This window comes from Nanorana parkeri, unplaced genomic scaffold, assembly GCF_000935625.1.
Source record: "Nanorana parkeri isolate BGI_ZX_2015 unplaced genomic scaffold, ASM93562v1 scaffold746, whole genome shotgun sequence".
Lineage (NCBI taxonomy): Eukaryota > Metazoa > Chordata > Amphibia > Anura > Dicroglossidae > Nanorana > Nanorana parkeri.
The window spans coordinates 588,311-609,569 of NW_017307014.1; the positions used below are offsets into that span (position 1 = coordinate 588,311).

General features: G+C 43.2%; 1 protein-coding gene across 5 annotated transcripts; it reads right to left on the reverse strand.

The window, feature by feature from the left end:
- Positions 1-5,361: 5,361 nt before the first annotated feature.
- LOC108793408 (tubulin beta-2B chain) lies at positions 5,362-16,052 on the reverse strand. 5 transcript variants are annotated; one of them, XM_018564354.1, is made up of 5 exons: positions 15,743-16,046; positions 9,354-9,462; positions 9,095-9,205; positions 6,622-6,706; positions 5,362-6,015 (listed from the first exon to the last, which is right to left on the reverse strand). In XM_018564354.1, exons 1-5 carry the CDS (start codon positions 15,797-15,799, stop codon positions 5,646-5,648), a joined length of 732 nt encoding a protein of 243 aa, XP_018419856.1. In that variant the 5' UTR covers positions 15,800-16,046; the 3' UTR covers positions 5,362-5,645. The 5 variants fall into 5 exon arrangements, with proteins under 5 accessions (XP_018419856.1, XP_018419852.1, XP_018419851.1 ...); XM_018564350.1 differs by having other exon boundaries at positions 5,362-6,706; positions 9,095-9,211; positions 9,351-9,462; positions 15,743-16,049; XM_018564349.1 differs by having other exon boundaries at positions 5,362-6,706; positions 15,743-16,045.
- Between the last annotated feature and the right edge of the window lie 5,207 nt (positions 16,053-21,259).

Here is a 21,259-nt window from a genome sequence, read left to right on the forward strand (position 1 = left end):
CCGTCTATATGGTCCGCCCAGACCCGTCCGAACCTGGTCAATCTGGCTCCCACTTGGCAGACCTGGGCGGCCGATATTTCAAAAGGACTGCTGGCGATCCTGAGTAGAGGTAGAGGGACCCTTTTTGGCTTTAGAAAAAGTCGAAGAGACCCTCCAGGGCCTACGAAACTGCTTACCCGGCTTATAGGATTTTGACTCCCTGAAAGCCCCTTGGGCATTACCCCGGAAACGAGCATTTTTCTGTCGTAGGAGGCGCCTGTCTTGGGGAAGAAAGCCCGATTTTCCACCAGTTGCTTTCGAAATAGCCGTGTCCAGCTTATCGCCAAAAAGAGAATGACCATTAAAGGGGATGCGGCACCACCCCTGTTTTGAGGTGGGGTCAGCCACCCAAGGCCTCAACCATAGGGCTCGTCGGCCGGTCACAGAAAGGAGCATCACCCTCGCCAGGGAGCGAACCACATCTATGGCTGCTTCTGCAACAAATGTGGATGCCAGCTTGACGTTCCTGAGGGACTCCAGAATCTCGGGTTTACCAAGATCATTGGTGACGGCGGACTCAGCGTTGTCGGCCCAGACCTCAAGAGCTTTAGAGGTTGTGGCCAAGGCAAAAGCCGGTTTACAGCCAGAGCCAGCCGTTGAGAAGACCTTTTTAAGGTCAAAGTCTATGCAGCGATCCAGGACATCCCTGAAAGACACAGCGTCATCCAGGGGCAAGGTCACATGTCTTGCCAACCGCATCACTGCCGCATCAACAACCGGGGCTACCTCCATGTCTTTGAAATAAGTCAGGGAAACACATTTTTTGCCAGTGCACATGTCTAAGGAGAAGTGAACAATCTAGGCCACAATAGCTGATTTGGAAAAATTGTCCAATTCAGCTCACTTTCCAGTTCAGCTATGTTGTCTTAGATTATTCAGTAGCTCTGTACAACACAACTCTTAGAGCCTTAGTGTACAGTATAGCTTAACCACTTGTCGTCCATGGCCATTCCTGAACGAACGGACGGCAGCCTTTTAGGAGCGGGAGGGCGTCATAAGACATCCTGCCCCTCCTCCCGCTGGTGTGCGGCGCTCAGCGCACACACAAATGGGGAAACTTGCAAAAATGTAAACAGCCAGCAATTTCCTACTAAAACGAAATAGACCAAGAAGCCTCCAAAAATATTGTGCAAAGAAAAAGGAAGTAGGGATTTCTCTTTCACCCTAATGGTTTGTGGCCGCAAACAAACATCAGAAACAGCAACAACCACTCAGAAACTTCTATGGATGTCATCTATCTGCCTGCAGAAAGTTGGACCTGATTCACCTTGAACCTATGGATCATCAATGAGAGATACAAGATCCAATTCTCACGTTTTCCTTCAACTAGATTCAGGATGGCACTCCCACAGCAGTTTGCAGAGTGACTAAATGCCATGACTTGTTTGTGCAGAACCGTGGAACTGGGTTGTTACTCAACCGTTGTATGAAAGCCCAACGGTTTGTACAGATTGATTCTCCATCTGAAGAATCTAAATGCTCTTTTAAGATGAAAAAGGTTTCAGATGAAGCCAGAAGTATCAGCAAAAAAAATGATACCATAGTATGAGTTCCTAGCTTTCATTGACCTGAAAGCTATGTACACTGTCTGGTCCCAAAAAATGTACACTAATATTTCATTTGGACTCCCTTTAGGTTTGATTACAGCGCACATTCGCTGTGGCATTGTCTTGATAAGCTTATGCAATGTCACAACATTTATTTCCGTCAGGAGCTTCATTCATTTTTCACCAAGATCTTGTAGTTATGATGGGAGAGTTGGACCACTGTGTAAAGTCTTCTCCAGCACATCCCAAAGATTCTCAGTGGGGTTAAGGTCTGGACTCTGTGGTGGCCAATATATGTGTGAAAATTATGTCTCATGCTCTCTGAATCACCCTTTCACAATTTGATCCTGATGAATCCTGGCATTGGCATCTTGGAATTTGCCCGTGCCATCAGGGAAGAAAATATCCATTGATGGAAAAGCCTGATCATTCATTATTGTTATATATAACTGGCCCAAAAAGGTATGATATGCTATGATTCAGGATATGTCCAAGATCCTTGTCACTATCTACCCTACTACATCAGGGTCCAGTGTTTCACCCTCAGGTACAGAGCCTTCAGCTTATGGCATGGAATTTGAGAGAAGGCTACTTGCTAGGAGGGGTCTCTCATCAAGGGATGTTTATTTGAACCTTTACCAGAAGCATGACTTAACTTAAATATGTTTTTCTTATAGCTGTTATGTCAACTAGGAGAATAGGAGAGCTGTAAGCTCTTTCTGTAAGACCTCCATATATGTCTATTTTTTTTTCAGCCATCCTGTCTTCTTCCCTTTTGTCAGGATCCCAAAAACGATTTGAAACCGAAGATCCACACACTAGATGTCAGAAGATGCATTCTAAAATACCTTGACAGAGTTTCTGATTTCAGAAGCTCAGAATTTTTGTTTTTACAGTTTCAGAGTCCTTTTAAGGGGCTGCAGCATCAAAGGGTGCTATTGTCAGATGGGTAAGACGATCATAAGACAGGCTTGGTAGAAGGCAAGCAATCTCCTAGTGATCTTAGAGTGCATTTGACCGGGTCTCTTTCTACATCTTGGGCAGAAAGATCATCTGCATAGTTGAAATACATTTGTAGGGCAGCAGTCTGGTCTAGCTGCCAAACCTTTATTAACAATACCAGCTGGATCTTCTAGTGAATCAGGACTTATTCTTCAGAGAGGTTTTTAAACTGTGGTCCCAACTCTAAAGGACTGCTCGTCAAGTCTTGACTGGCTGCTGAGGGGGAGGAATGAGAAATTTAGGATTACTCTAATTTGGTTTTCATGACTCCTCCACAACAGGCCAGTATCCTGCCCTATATTGTAAGAAGGCACCATTCAAACACTGAGAATATAAGGATGGATGGGGCCTTCTAATTTTCTCTACGTGCTTTCGGTCCTATTCAGGTGGCAGGAGCAGTCTTTCAGTTGGCTGTAATGAAAGGGTAATGGAAACCGAATTACTAGTAAGAGTAATTCTGAGTTTTTCTTCGCAGCTTTAGGTTAGTTAAACTCAGATAAATATTAAATGAGGACAGAAGGAATTATCAAAAGTAAGATTGCTTTAAACTGGAGTTCAATTTTAAACTGCAATTTTACTACTCTTTTCATCAATTACAACTTTTGATGTCTACCAGTGTAAGAATGGATCCTATTATTGTCCTTTAATTAGTCATAGGAATGTCTTTATAGCTTGACTCCCAATTTCACAGTAGAAGTATGTTTAAATGCCTTATGAACTGTGGCACATCTGCATATTTGTGAAATATGCCTGCTTTGTGGCAACACTATCACAATAAAAGTATAGCAAAAATAAGCTCTATGGATGTGGTGGAATCGAGTGCCATTGCGCAGAGCAACCAGCTCCCCAAATATATCTGGTGTGTGCATATGTTTTCTGTCAAATGCTACTTACCATAGTCTTGTGGAATTTGCAGTATGGGGTTTTCATGGTCAGTGCCATGCAGGAGGCCAAAAGACAAGTCCGGCTCTCTTCATTTTGATGCAGATTTTTAGTTATTCATGCACTGACTAGCATGTTCTGGATAGACTTCAGTAAGCTCTATTAGCATATCTCAGTTCCCCTTGCATGGAATGGGACAAGGGCATATATTAGGTTGTGACCGTAAATTACCTGCTACCTACATGTCAGTTAAATGTACACATAACTTGCACTAATTGTTATAACCATCCCTTCCTACCTCAGCATGCAGGATTTAGAATACAGCTGGCATCTGTTTGCTAAAATAACCAGAAAAAGAATGAGCGTTTTTCGTTGGTATTTTCTCTAAAAACTGCCATTGGCATTTTAGAACTGCTTTGGTCAACTGTCATTTTGGTACCCTAGCAACACCTCTGCCTAATGAAATAATTAGCTGAGGAGCACAGATGAGGACATGTATTGCTTGTTGTAAATGCATGTAGTGTGTTATGTGACACTGTGGGGTTGATTTACTAACCTTATAAACACACCACGAACGTGTATACACCTCTGCAGTGTGTTCCCTCCCAGCATGATCTATGGGTGGAATCTAAACACCTTTGTAATGTGTACACACCCAGCAGGTGTGTTGTGCAAAGCCCTGAAGGAATTCCAAGGTGATGTTGGGTAAATTAGCTCTATGTTGTGTTGCTTGCGTTGATGAATGCAGGAATGTAAATGCATGAGCTAACCATTTTTGTCTAAACTGTGAAGCAGCATTATATATGCATCATGTGCATGATTTTTCCATATATGGCATTAGTGGAAATATGCTTTTAGAGACTTTTTGGTTGATAAATACGTTTTGCTGTGTGAAAATCACACACACCTGGTGTGTGTGTGTGTGTTTAGGTTAGTAAATCACCCCCTGTGACTCCTTTATATGTAACAGTAATGGCAAATATGCTTTGTATGATATTAGTCAAGTTATATTTGGGTCCAAGGAATTAGTCATTTTGGTAAAAGGGATGATTTGTTTTAATTCACCAAGGATCACAGACATCTGGGAAACCCTTTTGGCAATACTCATATTAGAAATGACTCCATGTGCTTAGATATCAGGCCTCACCTTTGATTAACTATATAGCTGAATTCCAGGGAAACGGCTAAATACACAGATGAACTACATATATGGGAGCTGTTTTGCCTGCCAATCTGATTTGTCACTGCTGCTGTTCAGAAACACCTACAGGTGTCCTACCCACCCCCACCCTGTGACTGTACAGTGAAAGGAGAAGCAGTATACTAATCGAATGTTGTCATTCTGCTTTATCCTCCCTATTAATATGCTCCTTGCGTTGCACCATACCTGATCGGGTTCTACTGCTTTTTCCAGTTTCATCTCTGTTATATTGGGACTGGAAGAAGCTGACAAATTCAGCTACTTAAACTGCTTATTTTATTTTAATACCTTTAAAGCTGTATCAATGAATACAGATCTGCATTCATTTTTGTCTTTTATATCTGTCTAGAGTTCAGCTTTATCTCCACCTGTTTCCATAACTGGATAAATTCTCCCCTGTCCCTTCTTTAAATACTGCCCCTTTTTTTAACCCTACAACTGTGATAATTTCCCCAAAATTGGGACAGTTCTGAGGTTAGATGAGGCATCTTTCCATGGTCCCTAATTAACTGAATTTTGGCTAAATGAATGTGTAAGCTAAAGTTGCGGGCTTTGCAAATCGGCTGTGTACATGTCTGTGAATGTGTGTGTTATATTTATTAAATTAAAATATTAGTAAACCCACATTCCAAATGGGAATACAGTAAGTACAGTGAGTAGCAGCGACTACACAGATAAAACCAGGCAACGCAGAGCAGACAGGTTCTTTTTATGTTCCAATCCAGTGCACAACAACATCTACGAGCTCTCAAAATCACTTCTACATCCTTCTAAACATACTTTCAGCTTTCTTATGAATTAGAAGAGCCTAGAAGAACAACTGTTATTTTTTGACATTGTTACAGTAAAATAAAAATGATCCCCACATTTTTCATTATGGGAAATCGGCATGCTTGGACAAAAATGGGGGTAGACAGACTGGCTATCTCAAAAACTGTGCCATTATTTTCTAAAAAGATAAGCACTGGTTTTCATCAGGCTTCATCTTCTCCTTCTTCCTCTTCGAATTCTCCTTGTTCATCAGCTGTGGCATCTTGGTACTGTTGGTACTCTGACACCAGGTCATTCATGTTGCTTTCAGCTTCAGTGAATTCCATCTCATCCATTCCTTCACCGGTGTACCAATGCAAGAAGGCTTTGCGACGGAACATAGCTGTGAACTGCTCTGAGATTCTCTTGAACAGCTCTTGAATGGCAGTGCTGTTCCCGATAAATGTGGCAGACATTTTGAGGCCTCGGGGTGGAATATCACACACAGCGGTCTTCACGTTGTTGGGAATCCATTCAACAAAGTAGCTGCTGTTTTTATTTTGGACATTAAGCATCTGCTCGTCAACCTCCTTCATGGACATTCTTCCACGGAAAATAGCGGCCACTGTGAGGTAGCGTCCGTGTCGGGGATCACAGGCTGCCATCATGTTCTTGGAATCGAACATTTGCTGGGTTAGTTCTGGCACTGTCAGGGCACGGTATTGCTGGCTACCACGGCTAGTTAGTGGAGCGAATCCGGGCATGAAGAAGTGCAGTCGTGGAAAAGGCACCATGTTAACAGCCAGTTTTCGTAAATCTGCATTCAGCTGGCCTGGGAAGCGAAGGCAGGTTGTTACCCCACTCATTGTAGCAGATACCAGATGATTGAGGTCACCGTAAGTTGGGGTTGTTAATTTTAAAGTGCGGAAACAGATATCATAGAGGGCTTCATTGTCTATGCAATAGGTTTCATCTGTGTTTTCCACCAACTGATGTACAGAGAGGGTGGCATTATATGGTTCAACTACAGTGTCCGAGACTTTGGGTGAAGGCATGACACTAAAGGTATTCATGATTCTGTCAGGGTACTCTTCCCTAATTTTGCTGATAAGTAGTGTACCCATGCCAGAACCAGTGCCACCACCTAGAGAGTGGGTCAGCTGAAAACCCTGTAGGCAGTCACAACTTTCAGATTCTTTCCTCACCACATCTAAAACTGAATCGACCAACTCAGCACCTTCTGTGTAATGACCTTTGGCCCAGTTGTTTCCAGCACCGCTCTGTCCTGGGAAGAAAAATATAGAATGTAATGCATCATGTTCTACTGGTTCAGAAAACACATTTTGTACCTGTGGATTGAGGAAGTCAGTTTAAAAAGGACATGCCAGAAATGAGCATACAGTAGATATGCATTGATAATGTGAAAATGAAATACGTAAATAGGAATAATTTTTTTGATCTGAATAGAATTGAAGCTAATCTTCAAACATTTTATTGTGTGAACATTCTCAAATCCTTCGGTAAATCTGCCCAAATAACTTTCAGCTTCTGTGCTTTTGGAACTCTGCATTGTTCTTTAAAATAATTAAAGGTGAACTTCAGGTATAACTTTTTATGCATACTTACATTGGTCAAGCTTGGCCCAATGTAAGTATGCATATGCCATACCTGATTGGTCCACAAGGTAGCCTTCTGTAAATCACTGTAGTAGCCGTAGCTACTAGAGTGCTGACAGCGAACTTCCGGATGCCAATGTTGTGCTGTTCTGTGCTGAGCAGCTTTCCTTCCACCCTGAAAATCCAGGGGGTCGCTCACTCGGCACAGGGGCCCAGGCCCGATTTTGTCTAAACCATAGCAAAACAAAATGTAAAAAGGTGGCAAACGACAAACCATACACCATTATTAACACCCACTTTTTGCCCATAAGTGCATGGTGGGTGGTGCGTTACCTGCGCTACATTTGTTTTCTCATTGCCTTTAAGATGGGCAGCAGGTCACCCATGTAGTTTACCGCATTTTGATGCCATCAAGGTGTTGCTCCTAATTATTTTTAAATGTTGGTAACTATGGTTTACATTTAGGACAACTGACACTCATATCTGCACTTGCCATCTAACAATGTAAGGAACACTGTTACATACGCCTGAGCACTGCACTCTGTATGCTTCAATGTGCTTAAAAGGGCCTACCGTCTGTGTTCTTGTTCACTGTGAATGGTTTATATGTAACATTGAATTTTTCATTTAATGACTAAGCATTTCTTTTATGTTATGTCTGCTTTTATATTAACACAGGATTCAGGTTTGGGAACTTGGCTACCGCACTTATACTCCCAGTAACAGCACAGCACCCCCAAAAACTAATTTCTAGAATGGCCCCTGTCTAGTGCCTATACATGGCAGCATAGACACCCTCCATCTTATTGGTTTTTGTTATTGAAATAGAGAGATGGGCTTTGTGTCAAACATTTATAGAGTTAATTGGTCCTGTGGATTGGAGTTGGTTGGAGCACCAACCATATATGCACCAGGAAAGGAAAAATATGGAAGGTTGAGCATATAATTTTACAGTATTGATGTGTTCTGCATCTAGTGAACTACATTCACTTGTTAGTGCTGCAAAGTAAGCAGTTGGCCCTCCCACTACAGTAGAAAGAAGGCTGAAATTTGTGATACAACAAAACCACCCCAACAGAGGTCTACTTCCTATTATAGGCAAAAATCTTTCTGCATTTATCCTTCATGTTGCCCAATGAAGTTCAATACCCAGTGATGTTTAATGAGGGATTTTCTACTAATTTGCATGCTCCTCCAGTTGGCCACTGACCTGCCGTTCAGTCCTGCGCATGCCTCCTGTAGACATGATAGGCAGCCCTAAGGCCAGCTGATAGGTAGCCCTAAGGCCAGCTGATAGGTAGCCCTAAGGTCAGCTGATAGGTAGCCCTAAGGCCAGCTGATAGGTAGCCAAAAGGCCAGCTGATAGGTAGCCAAAAGGCCAGCTGATAGGTAGCCAAAAGACCAGCTGATAGGCAGCCCAAAGGCCAGCTGATAGGCAGCCCAAAAGCCAGCTGATAGGCAGCCCAAAGGCCAGCTGATAGGCAGCCTAAAGGCCAGCTGATAGGCAGCCCAAAGGCCACCTGATAGGCAGCCCAAAAGCCAGCTGATAGGCAGACCAAAGGCCAGCTGATAGGCAGACCAAAGGCCAGCTGATAGGCAGGCAGCTTAAAGGCCAGCTTATAGGCAGGCAGCTTAAAGGCCAGCTGATAGGCAGCCCAAAGGCTAGCTATCTGCGAGACAGGCTTAACATTGTCAGCCGTAGCTGACAGCCATAGCATAGCATTGTCATGCAATAGGAAGTGTTGTTACTGTAACAGAAATTGATGTTGATTTAGGCTAACCAAGAAACAAAGTACATTTATGTTTTTTTTATCTTAATGAATACTAACTGAACAAATATGTTTTGTGGAGTATCTGGTTAGGTTAAGAATAGGAAACAATTCAGTATTGCGCTCTCTCACTCTCTTTCTCTATACAGTATATACTTATATATATATTGGGGTATAGCAATATATGTTATATATGTTGCATTCTGTAGAATACCATTGTTTATTAATGCAGTTGGTTCCCACAATACCTGTTTACAATACCTAATTTGCTTAGTGGATTATACCTACCAAATACAAAGTTGTCTGGTCGAAATATCTGTCCAAACGGTCCTGATCTTACAGAGTCCATTGTTCCGGGTTCCAAATCCACAAGGATTGCGCGTGGTACATATTTATTACCTGAAGGAGGGAAATATAATTACATTACTAATGTACCAAAATAATCCTATCATGTTGCAGACACATGCTGCCTATTAATATCAGACATAATTGTATTTGTCCATTACTTACTAATCAGCAATAGAAATGAGAAAATGAGGGAAATTACCAGAGGCTTCATTGTAATATACATTGATTCTTTCCAGTTGCAGGTCACTGTCACCATGGTAACTGCCGGTGGGATCAATACCATGTTCATCACTGATAACTTCCCAAAACTAGAAAAAAATGAGAATATAGTAATTAAAATTAAAATTTGCAGTGCTAGATTAAAATGTATGTAGAAATTAAAATGTATATGATGAGTAGTCTAAAAATATTATTGCTGTGTAATTAAACGCAATTTTAAGGCTTGACATGTTTGGTGTCTATTTACACGACGTGACCCCGACTTTTATGTTGTACTAAAAATATGGGTAAGAATAAATGTTTTATAACATAGGGAAACTTTTTTTTTTTTTTTTACATTTATGGTACTTTTTTCATTATAAAGTAAAAACAAATAACCCCCCGTGGGGTCACAAAACAAAGCTCTATCTGTCCCCAAAATTTTTTTACATATATTGCAAGGCTATAGTCCGGTCATGCTGACTGGTGAAATTTTTTACTGACTGGTGAGACACCGCCAAATTTTTCAAGCCCTGTCTATAAATATCTAATTGACATACAAAAGCAAAACTATACATATAGCTATCTGTGCTGTTACAACAGTTTTATAAATATAACACACTGCATAGCCACAGTTGATATTTGTATTACTGTGGAATTGAGAATGTATATAGTTAATTTTCTTTAAGCCATGAATTATGAGCAGCTGTATAGCTGATTCATGTGCTGCATTGTGGTCATTTTGGTTATTGCACCATCCTTTGCTGAATTCCCTCCCCCTGTGTGTGATGTACTTCCTTTTTCTCGAAGTAGTCGTTTTTAGTGTCATGGCTGCGTAAATCATGGCCACATGTAATATGCTCACAAGGGGGAAACATTACCATCTTTGTCCTGCAAATACCGTCTTTTCAATCATCTGCTGCATCCTATTGTCTGCTGTAACCTGCTGCATGCAATTAAGACCTTCATGTGTTTGGTGAGTTCAGCTACCTGATAAGGATTGTCCGCAGTGATTATATCTGCTTATACAGGCCAGGCATAGAGGTCTCCGCAAGGGATAAATCGCTAATACAAGAATCTGACTCAGAATAGTCGGAGATATGTAGAATTCCTACAGCCTGCTGTGTATATGTGTGTGCCTAATCTGCAATCAAGCTCAGTGCCATTCGCCATCTTGTGAAAGCACATGGTCGCAATCTTACTGCACTTCACCTGTGAATGTTGAAAACTGTTTCTCTGCATTGAACTGTGTCACCCCACCTGTCTATGCTGCTGTTCGTCTTCTTAAAGAGACAGTAACCATTTTTTTTTCAAAGACCTAAAAAATGTCTGGGCAAGACTCTGAGCACTCTATTATCACTGAACCAATGCAGATACATCATGCCTCTGACCACTCAGACGTACAGGGAGCAGATTCTGCAGATATTGCTGAGCAGAGTGTAAAAACCAAACGCACGATAAAACTAACACAAAAACACATAGAAACCACTAGAGATGAGTTCTCCAGCAATCTGTCAGACCTATGGGACAGAACTACACACTGCATGCCAGTTTTGCCACACTTTAATGATCAACCAGCTCAATTAAGAGACTCTATAGATCACCTATCTGCCACTTATGAACGTTACCAGCGACTGTCTGCAAAATACATGGCTTTCTTCCAGGACTCTAATATAGAGGACTCTTCAGCAGAACTAACGAAGACTGATGCACTAAACCAAAAAAGGATCTCTTAGTGCAAGATGCTAAGGATAAGGCAGAACTCCACATTGCTCAACTGCAGGAGACCAGATCTCATAGATCCACATCAACCAACCTCACTGCACGTTCTTCTAAATCTTCTCGCTCCAGAAGTTCAACATTAAGCGACAAGCTAATAGAGGCACGCACATATGTAAACAACTAAAGTGAAAAATTCCTTTGCTAGCATGGAGGCAGAAATAGAAGCTCAAATTGAAGTTCAGAGCAAAATTCACCAAGCAGAGGTGGAAGCTCAAAGTAAAGCTGTCCAAGCTCAACAGGCAAAGAATGAAGGTCAGAGCAAATTTCGCCAAGCAGAAGCAGAGGCACAAATGAAAACACAATGAAAGATTCTGCAAATGGAAAAAGAGGAAGCAGCTGCCTTAGCAAGGCTGAAGGTCCTTGAACAAGCAATAGGACAAAGTACTAATTTGGACTGTTCTATTCCAGCAGAATTGGAAGATCCAGTTGAACGCACCAGTGAATGTGTGCTGAAGCATAATGTTTGCAACGATACAGAGTCATCTCCTGAATCTCCTAACAACACTGTTCTGATTTTCAACACAGAGACACCTCAGCTCCAAATGCCTGAGCCTCCAAATGCCCCCTGTACAGAGAAGTCTGGGCTTACTGTGGGATTTATTAAAAGACACCTTCGGCTTTCAAGTTTCGGGTTTCTGTTTAGCAAAGCTAAGTTAGCATCTAAGCCTGAACACACAATTCCTAGGCTTGAACTTTGTGGGACTGTGCTAGCTGTAGAAATTGCAGACTTCATACTGTGTGAGCTAGACATTCAGATAGATGACATAAAGTTCTACACAGACAGAACAGTTGTTCTGGGCTACATATACAATCAGACACAACGTTTCTATATTTATGTCAGCAACCGTGTAGAAAGAAATCCTCCAAGCCTGAACAATGGCAATATGTTCCATCGAAATGAATCCTGCAGATCATGCCACCAGGCCAGTGTCTGCAAGTGTCTTCGCAAATTCTTCTTGAATAACAGGTCCTGAATTCCTGCTGGACCATCCAGAAGAAACTACAGCTGATGTCTTCAGTCTTCTAGATCAGTCTCAAAGATCCGGGGATTTGTCCTGAAGTCAAAACCCTTGTCACCAGATCTGAACAAAGATTCATCTTGGGCGGTTAATGCTTTGAACGTTTCTCCAAGTGGAAAAGGTTTGTATGCACCACTGCGTGGTTAGTCCATATTGCACACTGCTTTCATACTAAGCCCAAAGATTGTTACCGTCAAGGTTGGCACATATGACAAAAACCTCTTTCTGCTAAAGATATTGCTGAAAGCGAACTGATCATAATATGCAGTGTACAACAGAATGTCTTCAGCACAGAAATGAAATGCATCCGTGACAAGCAGGAGATTCCAAAAAACAGATTAATGGTTAACCTGAACCCATTCATTTACGGTGATGGCATGTTAAGGGTTTATTGGATGTTTCAATAAGGCTAAGTTGGGAGAGCAAGAAGAGAATCCTCTCATTATACCTGCTCGCCATCACATCACCACTTTACTCATACAGGACTACCACGAAGGGGTTAAGCACCAAGGTAGACACTTCACAGAGGGTGCTATAGAAGCCACAGGCCTTTGGATTATAGGAGCAAAAAGACAGATCAAAGCTATACTGCACAACTGTGTTCACTGAGGCATACTAAGAGGGAAACATCAGCAACAGCAAATTTTGCAGATTCGCCAGCTGACAGGTTAAGTACTGACCCACCTTTCGCTCATGTTGGTCTGGATGTTTTTGGTCCATGGATGGTAACAGCACGCAGAACTCGAGGTGGCCAAGCAAAAAGCAAACAATGGGCAGTGCTGTTCACTTGCATGAGTGTGCGTGCGGTACACATTGAGGTAATAGAATCTATGGATGCCTCAAGTTTTATCAATGTGATTCCTTGCCATCAGAGGACCAGTGAAGACGTTGAGATCTGACTGTGGAACTAACTTCACTGAAGCCTGTCGAGAGTTACAGCTCAACTCTAGGCCAATCCAGGACCTTTTAGCTGAAAAAGGCTGTACATGGATTTTCAATCCTCCTCATTCTTCCTACATGGGTGGCTCATGGGAGAGAATGATAGGCATCACATGTAGAATACTGGACTCTACTCTTATGGACTTGAAATCCACAAGGCTTACTCGTGAGATTTTAGCCACCTTCCTGGCAGAAGTATCTGCCATAATCAATTGAAGACCACTTGTTCCAGTGTCTACAGATCCAAAGTCCCCAACCATCCTTACTCCAGCTACTCTTCTTACCCAGAAGCTTGGGTCTGTTCCCGTTCCATCTGGAGACTTTAAAGCAGGAAACCTGTGCTATGATCAGTGGAAGCGAGTACAACACCTTGCCAACTGCTTCTGGAATCGTTGGAAGATGGAGTATCTTTCTACTCTGCAAGGACGCAGGAAATGGCAACGCCTGAACCCTAACAAACAAGTTGAAGATCTCGTTCTGCTCAAGGACCATCAAGCCAAAAGAATCGAATGACCTATGTGACTTATTGTAAAGAGCGTTCCTTGTGATGATGGCCAGGTACGTAAGGTAGAGATGAAAGTTGCAAGACAAGGGACTGTAAAGATTTTTATAAGACCTAGAATGGAACTTCTTTTGCTCTTGCCTTTTGGAGATTGAATTTGATTACTTGTGCTTGTTGGATCCTGCCTGTGACTTCAAGAAGAAAGTATCTTGGACAACTTGATGCCGTATATTATATTTATTGTTGTTGCATTATATACATTATTTTCTCTTTTGTCTTTCAGGTCTTCAAGACATCAACGCAAATTTCACTCTTGTTTGTTTGCACCTGCGCAATTTTATATAGTGGTATTTTACAATGCCAGACGGTTAGTGTGCTGTTACAACAGTTGTATAAACATGACACAATGCAGAGCTATGGTTAATATTTATATTAATGTGGAATTGAGACTTTATTTAGTTAATTTTCTTTAAGCCATGTTTTATGAGCAGCTGTATAGCTGATTAATGTGCTGCCATCTTGTGGTCGATTTGGTTATTGCACCATCCTTTGCTGAATTCCCTCCCTCTGTGTGTGATGTACTTCCTTCTTGTCGAAGTAGTCGTTTTTAGTGTCATGGCTGCGTAAATCATGGCCACATGTAATTTGCTTGCAAGGGGGAAACTTTACCATCTTTGGCCTGCAAATACCATCATTTCTATCATCTGCTACATCCTATTGTCTGCTGTAACCTGCTGCATTCAATAAAGACCTTCATTTATGGAAAAGGTCATTTGATGAGTTCAGCTATCTAATAGACTACCTACGGTGATTATATCTGCATATACAGGCCAGGCATAGAGGTCTCGGTAAGAGATACATCACTAATAAAACAATCAGAGTCAGAATACTATGCCTAACTAAATGAATGAATATGAATACCAGTGTGGGTTTACCACACCCAAAGCAGCAGTGGTCTGCAGCTATTTGTCTAAGGAGCCACCTAGCTGCACATTCCATACGCATTATATAAATTGATGTACACGGCATATATTTATCTTGTAGCGTTTTCTACCATCAACTATTTTATCTACATTTTAGCTATATCATTAGTTATCATTACTGTTACTATTAAACATTTTTAAGTGCATTTTTGTATACATGTTGACCAACTAAAAACCATTTGCAGAGCGAGAAGCTACATACAGTATTGAGCTACTTAGCAGACACAATTCATGAATTCGGTTGGCAAGGCAACACAGTGTGAAAAGGCTCATTTCCATGCCATGCACAAAAGGCAATCCATGGAAGCACACAAAGACCTGACACACCTCCCCCATAGCAAGTGATGAAGGTGGCTGTCAGAGGAGGACCCCACCCAGCGTCTCGCCTGGACCAGCTTATACCTCCTAATCCTAATTCTATCCCTATTTTCCAAATTATTTATTTGAATCAAAATACCTAAATAACATCATTAAAAAAAGCTATAGCTAATGGTCGTAAGTCCCATTCAATCGGACTTGTTCTGAAATAATGAAGACATTTCCCCTTTTATTTCAGTGGCTTCTTCAAACAGAAAATGTCCAAATTAATGTGACCACCTACTACTAGGCAACTATGCTATTTTTACGGTTGTCACCTTGTCCCTTTAAACCCCAATGTACACAGATTCTCTGGCTGAATAGGGGTTAATTAGACTCAGAGAGTCATTTAACTAAGCACAGAAAATGTAAGTGTAAGTGCTGTACTAAAATGGCAGCAGTATGCTGCTCGGTAAAAGATCTAGGCAATTTTCTCCATGGCTCTGATGCTTCATTGGTACATAGCATTCCTTAGTAAATGGCACATGGACGTTCGCACTGCATTCTAGAAGAAGCTATTTAAGGAACAATAGCCAAAGCTTTTATCCGCATGAATAAGAAATCAGTTCTTCATTGTAAGCGATCGCCTGTGTGTAGCCCCGAGAATGAATTATTCATGGCAGACATTTCTCGCTGTGCGTGCTGAATAGCATGGATGGAGAACAGATGTGTAGCCATTATGTTGGTGCTATATAAATCCTGTATAATAATAATAATAAGGGGCTGATTCACTCTGAATATGAGAGATTGCCATCAAAGCCCTCGCATGAGACTCTACGATGGGAGTGGTGCAGTGTCATTGAATTACCTTTGCGCCGATCTGGTTGCCGCACTGGCCAGCCTGCATGTGCACGATTTCACGCATGGTTGGACTGGGGTTTGGTCTTAGTTGCAGAGGGAAGCTCGGATGATGTGAGTGTCTTCTTGTGTGGATGCTTCAGCCCTTTCTTTTCCCTTGCTTCCCTGATCTGGTCCTGCGCACTCCTGTGATGGTGTCTGGCTGCCAGTTCTCCTCTCCCAGTGCTTATATACAAAGGAGATAGGGAGGATGCTAGTGGGATTCTGATCCCTCCCTCTACTACTCTCCCGAGGACACAGAGGCTGATCTCCCATTCACTGGCACTCTTTCTGTGCTGGATGATGTAATGTGGATGGGGCAAAGGGAGTGGTTGGAAGTGGGAGTTGGAGCCAATGAGAGAGCATTAAACGGGTGGTATGGGGTGCTGCATTGTCTCCCCATCAAAGGGCAGAGGTGATGTACAATAATGAGCAGGGTGTTCTTAGCACATTGGGAACGGTGTCTAGGGTTTTTTTAATTATTTCATCCAAAAGATGGTCAATTATTACATATAAAAATGATTTTGTGTGGAACATCTTGCTTGCCTTCATCACTCCCACCTTTCTACCTTAATCATTATGGATCAGGGGTGGGAGGCTACAAGGTGCTAGACTGCTGCTGGGAATAAAGGACAAGGATTCTTCCATGGCAGCCATGTCAGATCATAGTCTAAGGTAATAGGAGGAAGCCATCGGCTACATACACACCGTGGCAATGGAATTAGAAGGATATGTTTTCATTTAATCCATCTGCTTTTAGGAAGCACCGTCGTGAGAAAACATAGCATGTGGTGGATACATGTAATGATCGCATGCTTTATATTAAATCTATATTTGAGATACAAGACACCACTGCAGACCTCTGCATCGGAAAAATGCCAGTTAGCTGGCTGTCATGCTGATCCAATCCTTCTAGACATTGTGATCTATGGCAACTATGCAGATCAAGAGTTGGGTCCACACTAACTTGTTACCAGTCACTGTAGGCTGATTCTGGCACTGTAGATCCAAGGGCAGGATCAATAAGGCGGCTGCCTGTCTGTTCCTTTAGAATTGCTCCTCTGTAGCCATATGTAGCGATATGTCGCTCTGTGGATGGCGCAAATGTTGTTGAATCTCGATCGCTAGCGATGAGCTTACTTCTTCAGATACAGAGTGATTTCACGAGGATAAACAGGCAGCCTCTAAAGCTCCCCACACACCTTGCAATCATATTGTACAATCTCCATTAGATCTACCAACAATTATGTAGTACAAGGACCTGCCTGATTGGACATACATTAATTGGATAGTGTGGGTCAGTCCAGTGGCGTCACGAGGCTGGGCGTCACCCAGGGGCGGGGCCCGGGTGAGACCTCGCCGTGAAGTCGTCACGCATGCGCGTGATGTTGCCGCGTGTGCGTGATGACGTCATTGCGCATGCACAGTGGGCTTTTTGACGCCTGCCGGCCCGTGATGGACGCCGGCGGAGAGGGGAGGGGACGTTCACCCAGCGGGATAAGGTATGCCGCCGGGTCCCCTCCTCTCTCCTGACACTGTCGGGCTCCCGACATTTCATAAGGGGTGACACCAAAATGGCTGTCAGTCATTTTGGTGTCACCCCTGCAATGGTGGCACCCATTTGTGGGCTGCACCCCCCCCCCACACCCCCTTTGTGACGCCACTGGGTCAGTCCTTATATTACATACATTTGGTAAATCTAAAGTTGATTGGACAGAAATTCTATCATCAGATTGTAACGTCTGTGACCTTTAGCGATCCTGCCACCAACAATTCCAACAAATCACCAGTGATAGGATCGCTAGTGACAGAGTCACCCACCTTACATCAGCCTTAAGCTGGCCTTGCACTGTTCTATTTTTTTGCTCAACCCGCGGGCTGAAGGAAAAACAAAAACTTAACAGATTCCTCTATCAATGCTTGTGGATGGACGAATCCGCCGGTTACTGTCAGAATACACGAATGGTGCTTGCAGCTAATTGGTTGCAAGCACCGTTCATTTGAAAATTTTGCAACCGGCTCCTTCGATCAGCTGATCTTGGGATGCCGGCCGGAAGGGTGCCGATAGCAGTTCCAGCATCCAGCAACGAGCCGAAATTTGCATAGTGTATGGCAAGCTTTAGAAAGTAATAGCTGTAGGCAACTGGTATTCTTAGAGTAGGGATCAGCAATAGCAGCCCTCATCATTCTGTCAGTACAGATTTCCTTTCATTCCTAATTGATTTTATCATACTTGTATTTATAAGCCCTGTCTGGGGTGCTTCCAATAGTCACCTTTTAGTTACAGTGTTGAACATTTCCCTAAAGTCAGACATCTCCGATAGTGTTATAGTCTGTCTGTATATTCTGTCCCCACCCCTGTCGCTGACACTAACAGGCAAAGGAGAGCTTCAGTCCTGCAAATCCAGTGACAACCGGCTATGGATTAAAATGCAGTAGCAGGCATCAGTGGTGATATATAACAGCAATTGACAATGAATGGGGTTACTCTGAGCAGATGCAACGGTAAGCAGCAGTGAAGAGGTTAAACCCAGGATGCAATTATCATTGTAGGCGTGAGTCCGGCAAACGTGGTGACTGCAGACAGCAAAGGGATGAAGCGTAACATATACAGCAGTGATGGGGTTTATTACAACAGATGTGGTGAAAGTGAGCAGCAGACGAGTGACATCGAGCACATGTCACTCCAATGAATGTCTCCCACTGTGCACCATTAGAAAGGTTTAGGGGCATCCCACTATTGTCTCCGCCTGAGGTGGGGATATGTGTGCTGGAGGTGCAGGTGAGGAGGGGGCAGTGCTAGGTGCCGGCAGTGCAGGTCCGGGGCGGGGGAGTTTGCTGGTGGTGCAGGTTGGGGTTCGGTGCTGGGTTCCAGTGGTGCAGGTCTGGGGGGGGGGCATGCACGGCACCTCTGTCCAGTGTCCTGTCCAGCTCACTGATGTCACTGGTTGCCAGGGGCTGGGCAGGAAGCCAGCCAGAGGGTCCCGCTCCGCTTCTGGCAACCAGTAACGTCAGTGAGCTGGACAAGGGGGTCACAGGTTGCTAAGAGGTGCCACTCCCCCACATGACCCAGTGAGATGCCGCCTGAGGCAACAGCGTCAAGTTGCCTCATTATAAGGACGGCACCGGACAGGTTAATTCCCTTTGACCATTTCTTCACACCAACTACATTTCTGTGCATTTGCATTGTTTCACCAAACAGGCTATGTGTGTACAGGCTATGTGTACAATGCAAGGGAGATTCACGCTCACTATTGGTCCTGGTAACCAGGGCCGGTGCTGCCACTAGGCAAACTAGGCAGCCGCTTACCTCACAATGCCCCCCGTCTATTTCAAATTGCAAAAGCCAAAAGCAGGCTGGCTATTGCACCCTCCCACTAAGCAGATGAGCAGAACCGAGAGATAACTTTCTCTCTCAGGTCCGCTCCTCTGCTCAGTGAATGGGGTTTCAACAGCTCGTCTGCTATTGGCTATTTCCAATTAAAATATCCAAAAGCAGTCTGTCCATTGCTCCCGGCTGCTTACAACCACTAGTCACCTGCGGAAACTAGCCAGAAGGATTATGGAGCCGTGCCGGGTGGGGGGAATTTGGGATTGCGCCACGGGAGGGGGCCAGGGGTGCAAGTAGCCGGTCTTGCCTAGGGCGCAAAATAGTCTAGCACCGGCCCTGCTGGTAACCATTTTACTTTAGAATAGAAAGTGATAGAAAATCCAATATTGTTGAGTTGTCTCAGGAGCAGGAGGTGAAGGGAATTCTTCCAATGGGGACACCTGGTCCAGTGGCCAAGAGGGATATATTTTCACTGGGGAGACCTCTTCGTAATTACCTCTTGCTATGTCTCTGGGACAGGAAGTAAAGAGAAAAAAATTACAGGGGTTTGAACCATTACCTGCTTTACGCAAAATTAAAAATGGAGGCCAAATCTATGCTTTAGCATCTTAGAAAGTCTTGTAAAACCTGTGACAGGTCATATTGATGTCCTCCTACTAAGGACTTGTGCTAAGTAATCACCTACAGGAGTAGCCAAACTTCAGGCCTTCCAGCTGTTCTGGAACTACAAGTCCCATTAGGGATTGCAAGACTCTGACAGCCCTAGACATGAGTCCCAGAGGCAGAGGCATAATGGGATTTGAAGTTTAACCGCAGCTGGAGGGTCAAAGTTTACCCACCCCTGACCTACACTATGTTCAGTTAGGCCTCATTCACGCATGCAATAAAATCAAGCGGTAGAGAAGCCTCCCTACCGCTTATTAATACACATGTGGAATTGTTAAATGGCCAGCGCACAGTACAGTACACGTGTTCACTAGCATTGTGATATATTGTGGCACGGAGTGCATATCACGTCCGCTAGGCAATACCGCTTGGCAACCGCCTCCATTCATGGCTAACACTGCAACTGCTCCTATAGTGGTTATGGCACATTCGAGAAGTAATGATGAAACGTTTTCCAGGTGCTGGGTGGGAAGCATTAGAGGTTCTGAAATCCCAGAAAACACTGGGAAACGGTAGCGCGAGAGTACAGAACACCTCCAGTCTTTCTACATTCTCAACTCACATGTGATTGAGGACTTACTGTGTGACTTACCCAAATGATTGTAGCCAGTGTTAAGAAGTCTTATATCCAACAAGGACCTCTAGAAACAAGGTATTGATCTCCAGTTATTGAAGACCGATCATTGTTCCCAGAGACCATTGTGCAGGCTACACTGACTTGTTTTGTGTATTGGTTTCGGATCTCAGATTTGTGTGCCGTCCTGTCCTCCCTTCCTTCATCTCCAAGTAGGAAAAATCTCCTCAATTAGGTCACTAGACAAATAAAAACCTGACAGAAATGTTAGCTTTCACCATTCTGCCCAAACCTCAGCAAAATGCCTGGAGTTAGTCTTTACATTTTCAATTGTTCCATAGAGGAATACAAATGTGCAATTACATTGGTGTGGCGTGCACATGTATAACACCCACTGCTGGTGAACAGCGATCCATCCTTTTGGTGGAGGTTGTCTTTACTGGTCAGTGGTAGCCCAGACACGTGCAGTCTTTTCTCAGTTTGAATGTTGTCAACTGGATCAGTCGGTGACCATCTTAGGCTCACCATGCACATTACAATCTGACCATACAATCTCTGTACTATCAACTTTAGATCTACCAAAGCTATGTAATATGAGGACCTACCTAATCTATTCAATCAATCTGTATATAATAAGACAGGCCATTGCACTTCATAGTTGTTGGTAGATTTTGTACAGGTAGGTAGATCAGATTGTAACACGTGTGGTGAGCTTAAAGCTCTCTACATTCTGATTGTACAATCTCTCTGCAATCTCCTTTTACGTAATATGAGGTCAAACCTAAACAATCCATTGAATTAGTAATAAATCCAGAAGGCCCTTGCACTACATATTTGATGATAGATCTAAGATGGGCGTGTTGCTCTGTACAGTGTGAAGGGCCGATTGTTGATGCTCCCGGAGCTGTGGGAAGAAG

What these genes read in the sequence shown, in the direction of transcription:
- LOC108793408 (XM_018564350.1), bottom strand. Translation starts at nt 15,799, where the DNA reads ATGCGTGAAATCGTGCACATGCAGGCTGGCCAGTGCGGCAACCAGATC. An exon ending in GCAACCAGATCGGCGCAAAG is followed by an intron (nt 9,463 to 15,742) that starts GTAATTCAATGA and finishes ATTTTTTTCTAG; the next exon opens with TTTTGGGAAGTTATCAGTGA. An exon ending in ACCAGACAACTTTGTATTTG is followed by an intron (nt 6,707 to 9,094) that starts GTAGGTATAATC and finishes TTTTCTTCCCAG; the next exon opens with GACAGAGCGGTGCTGGAAAC.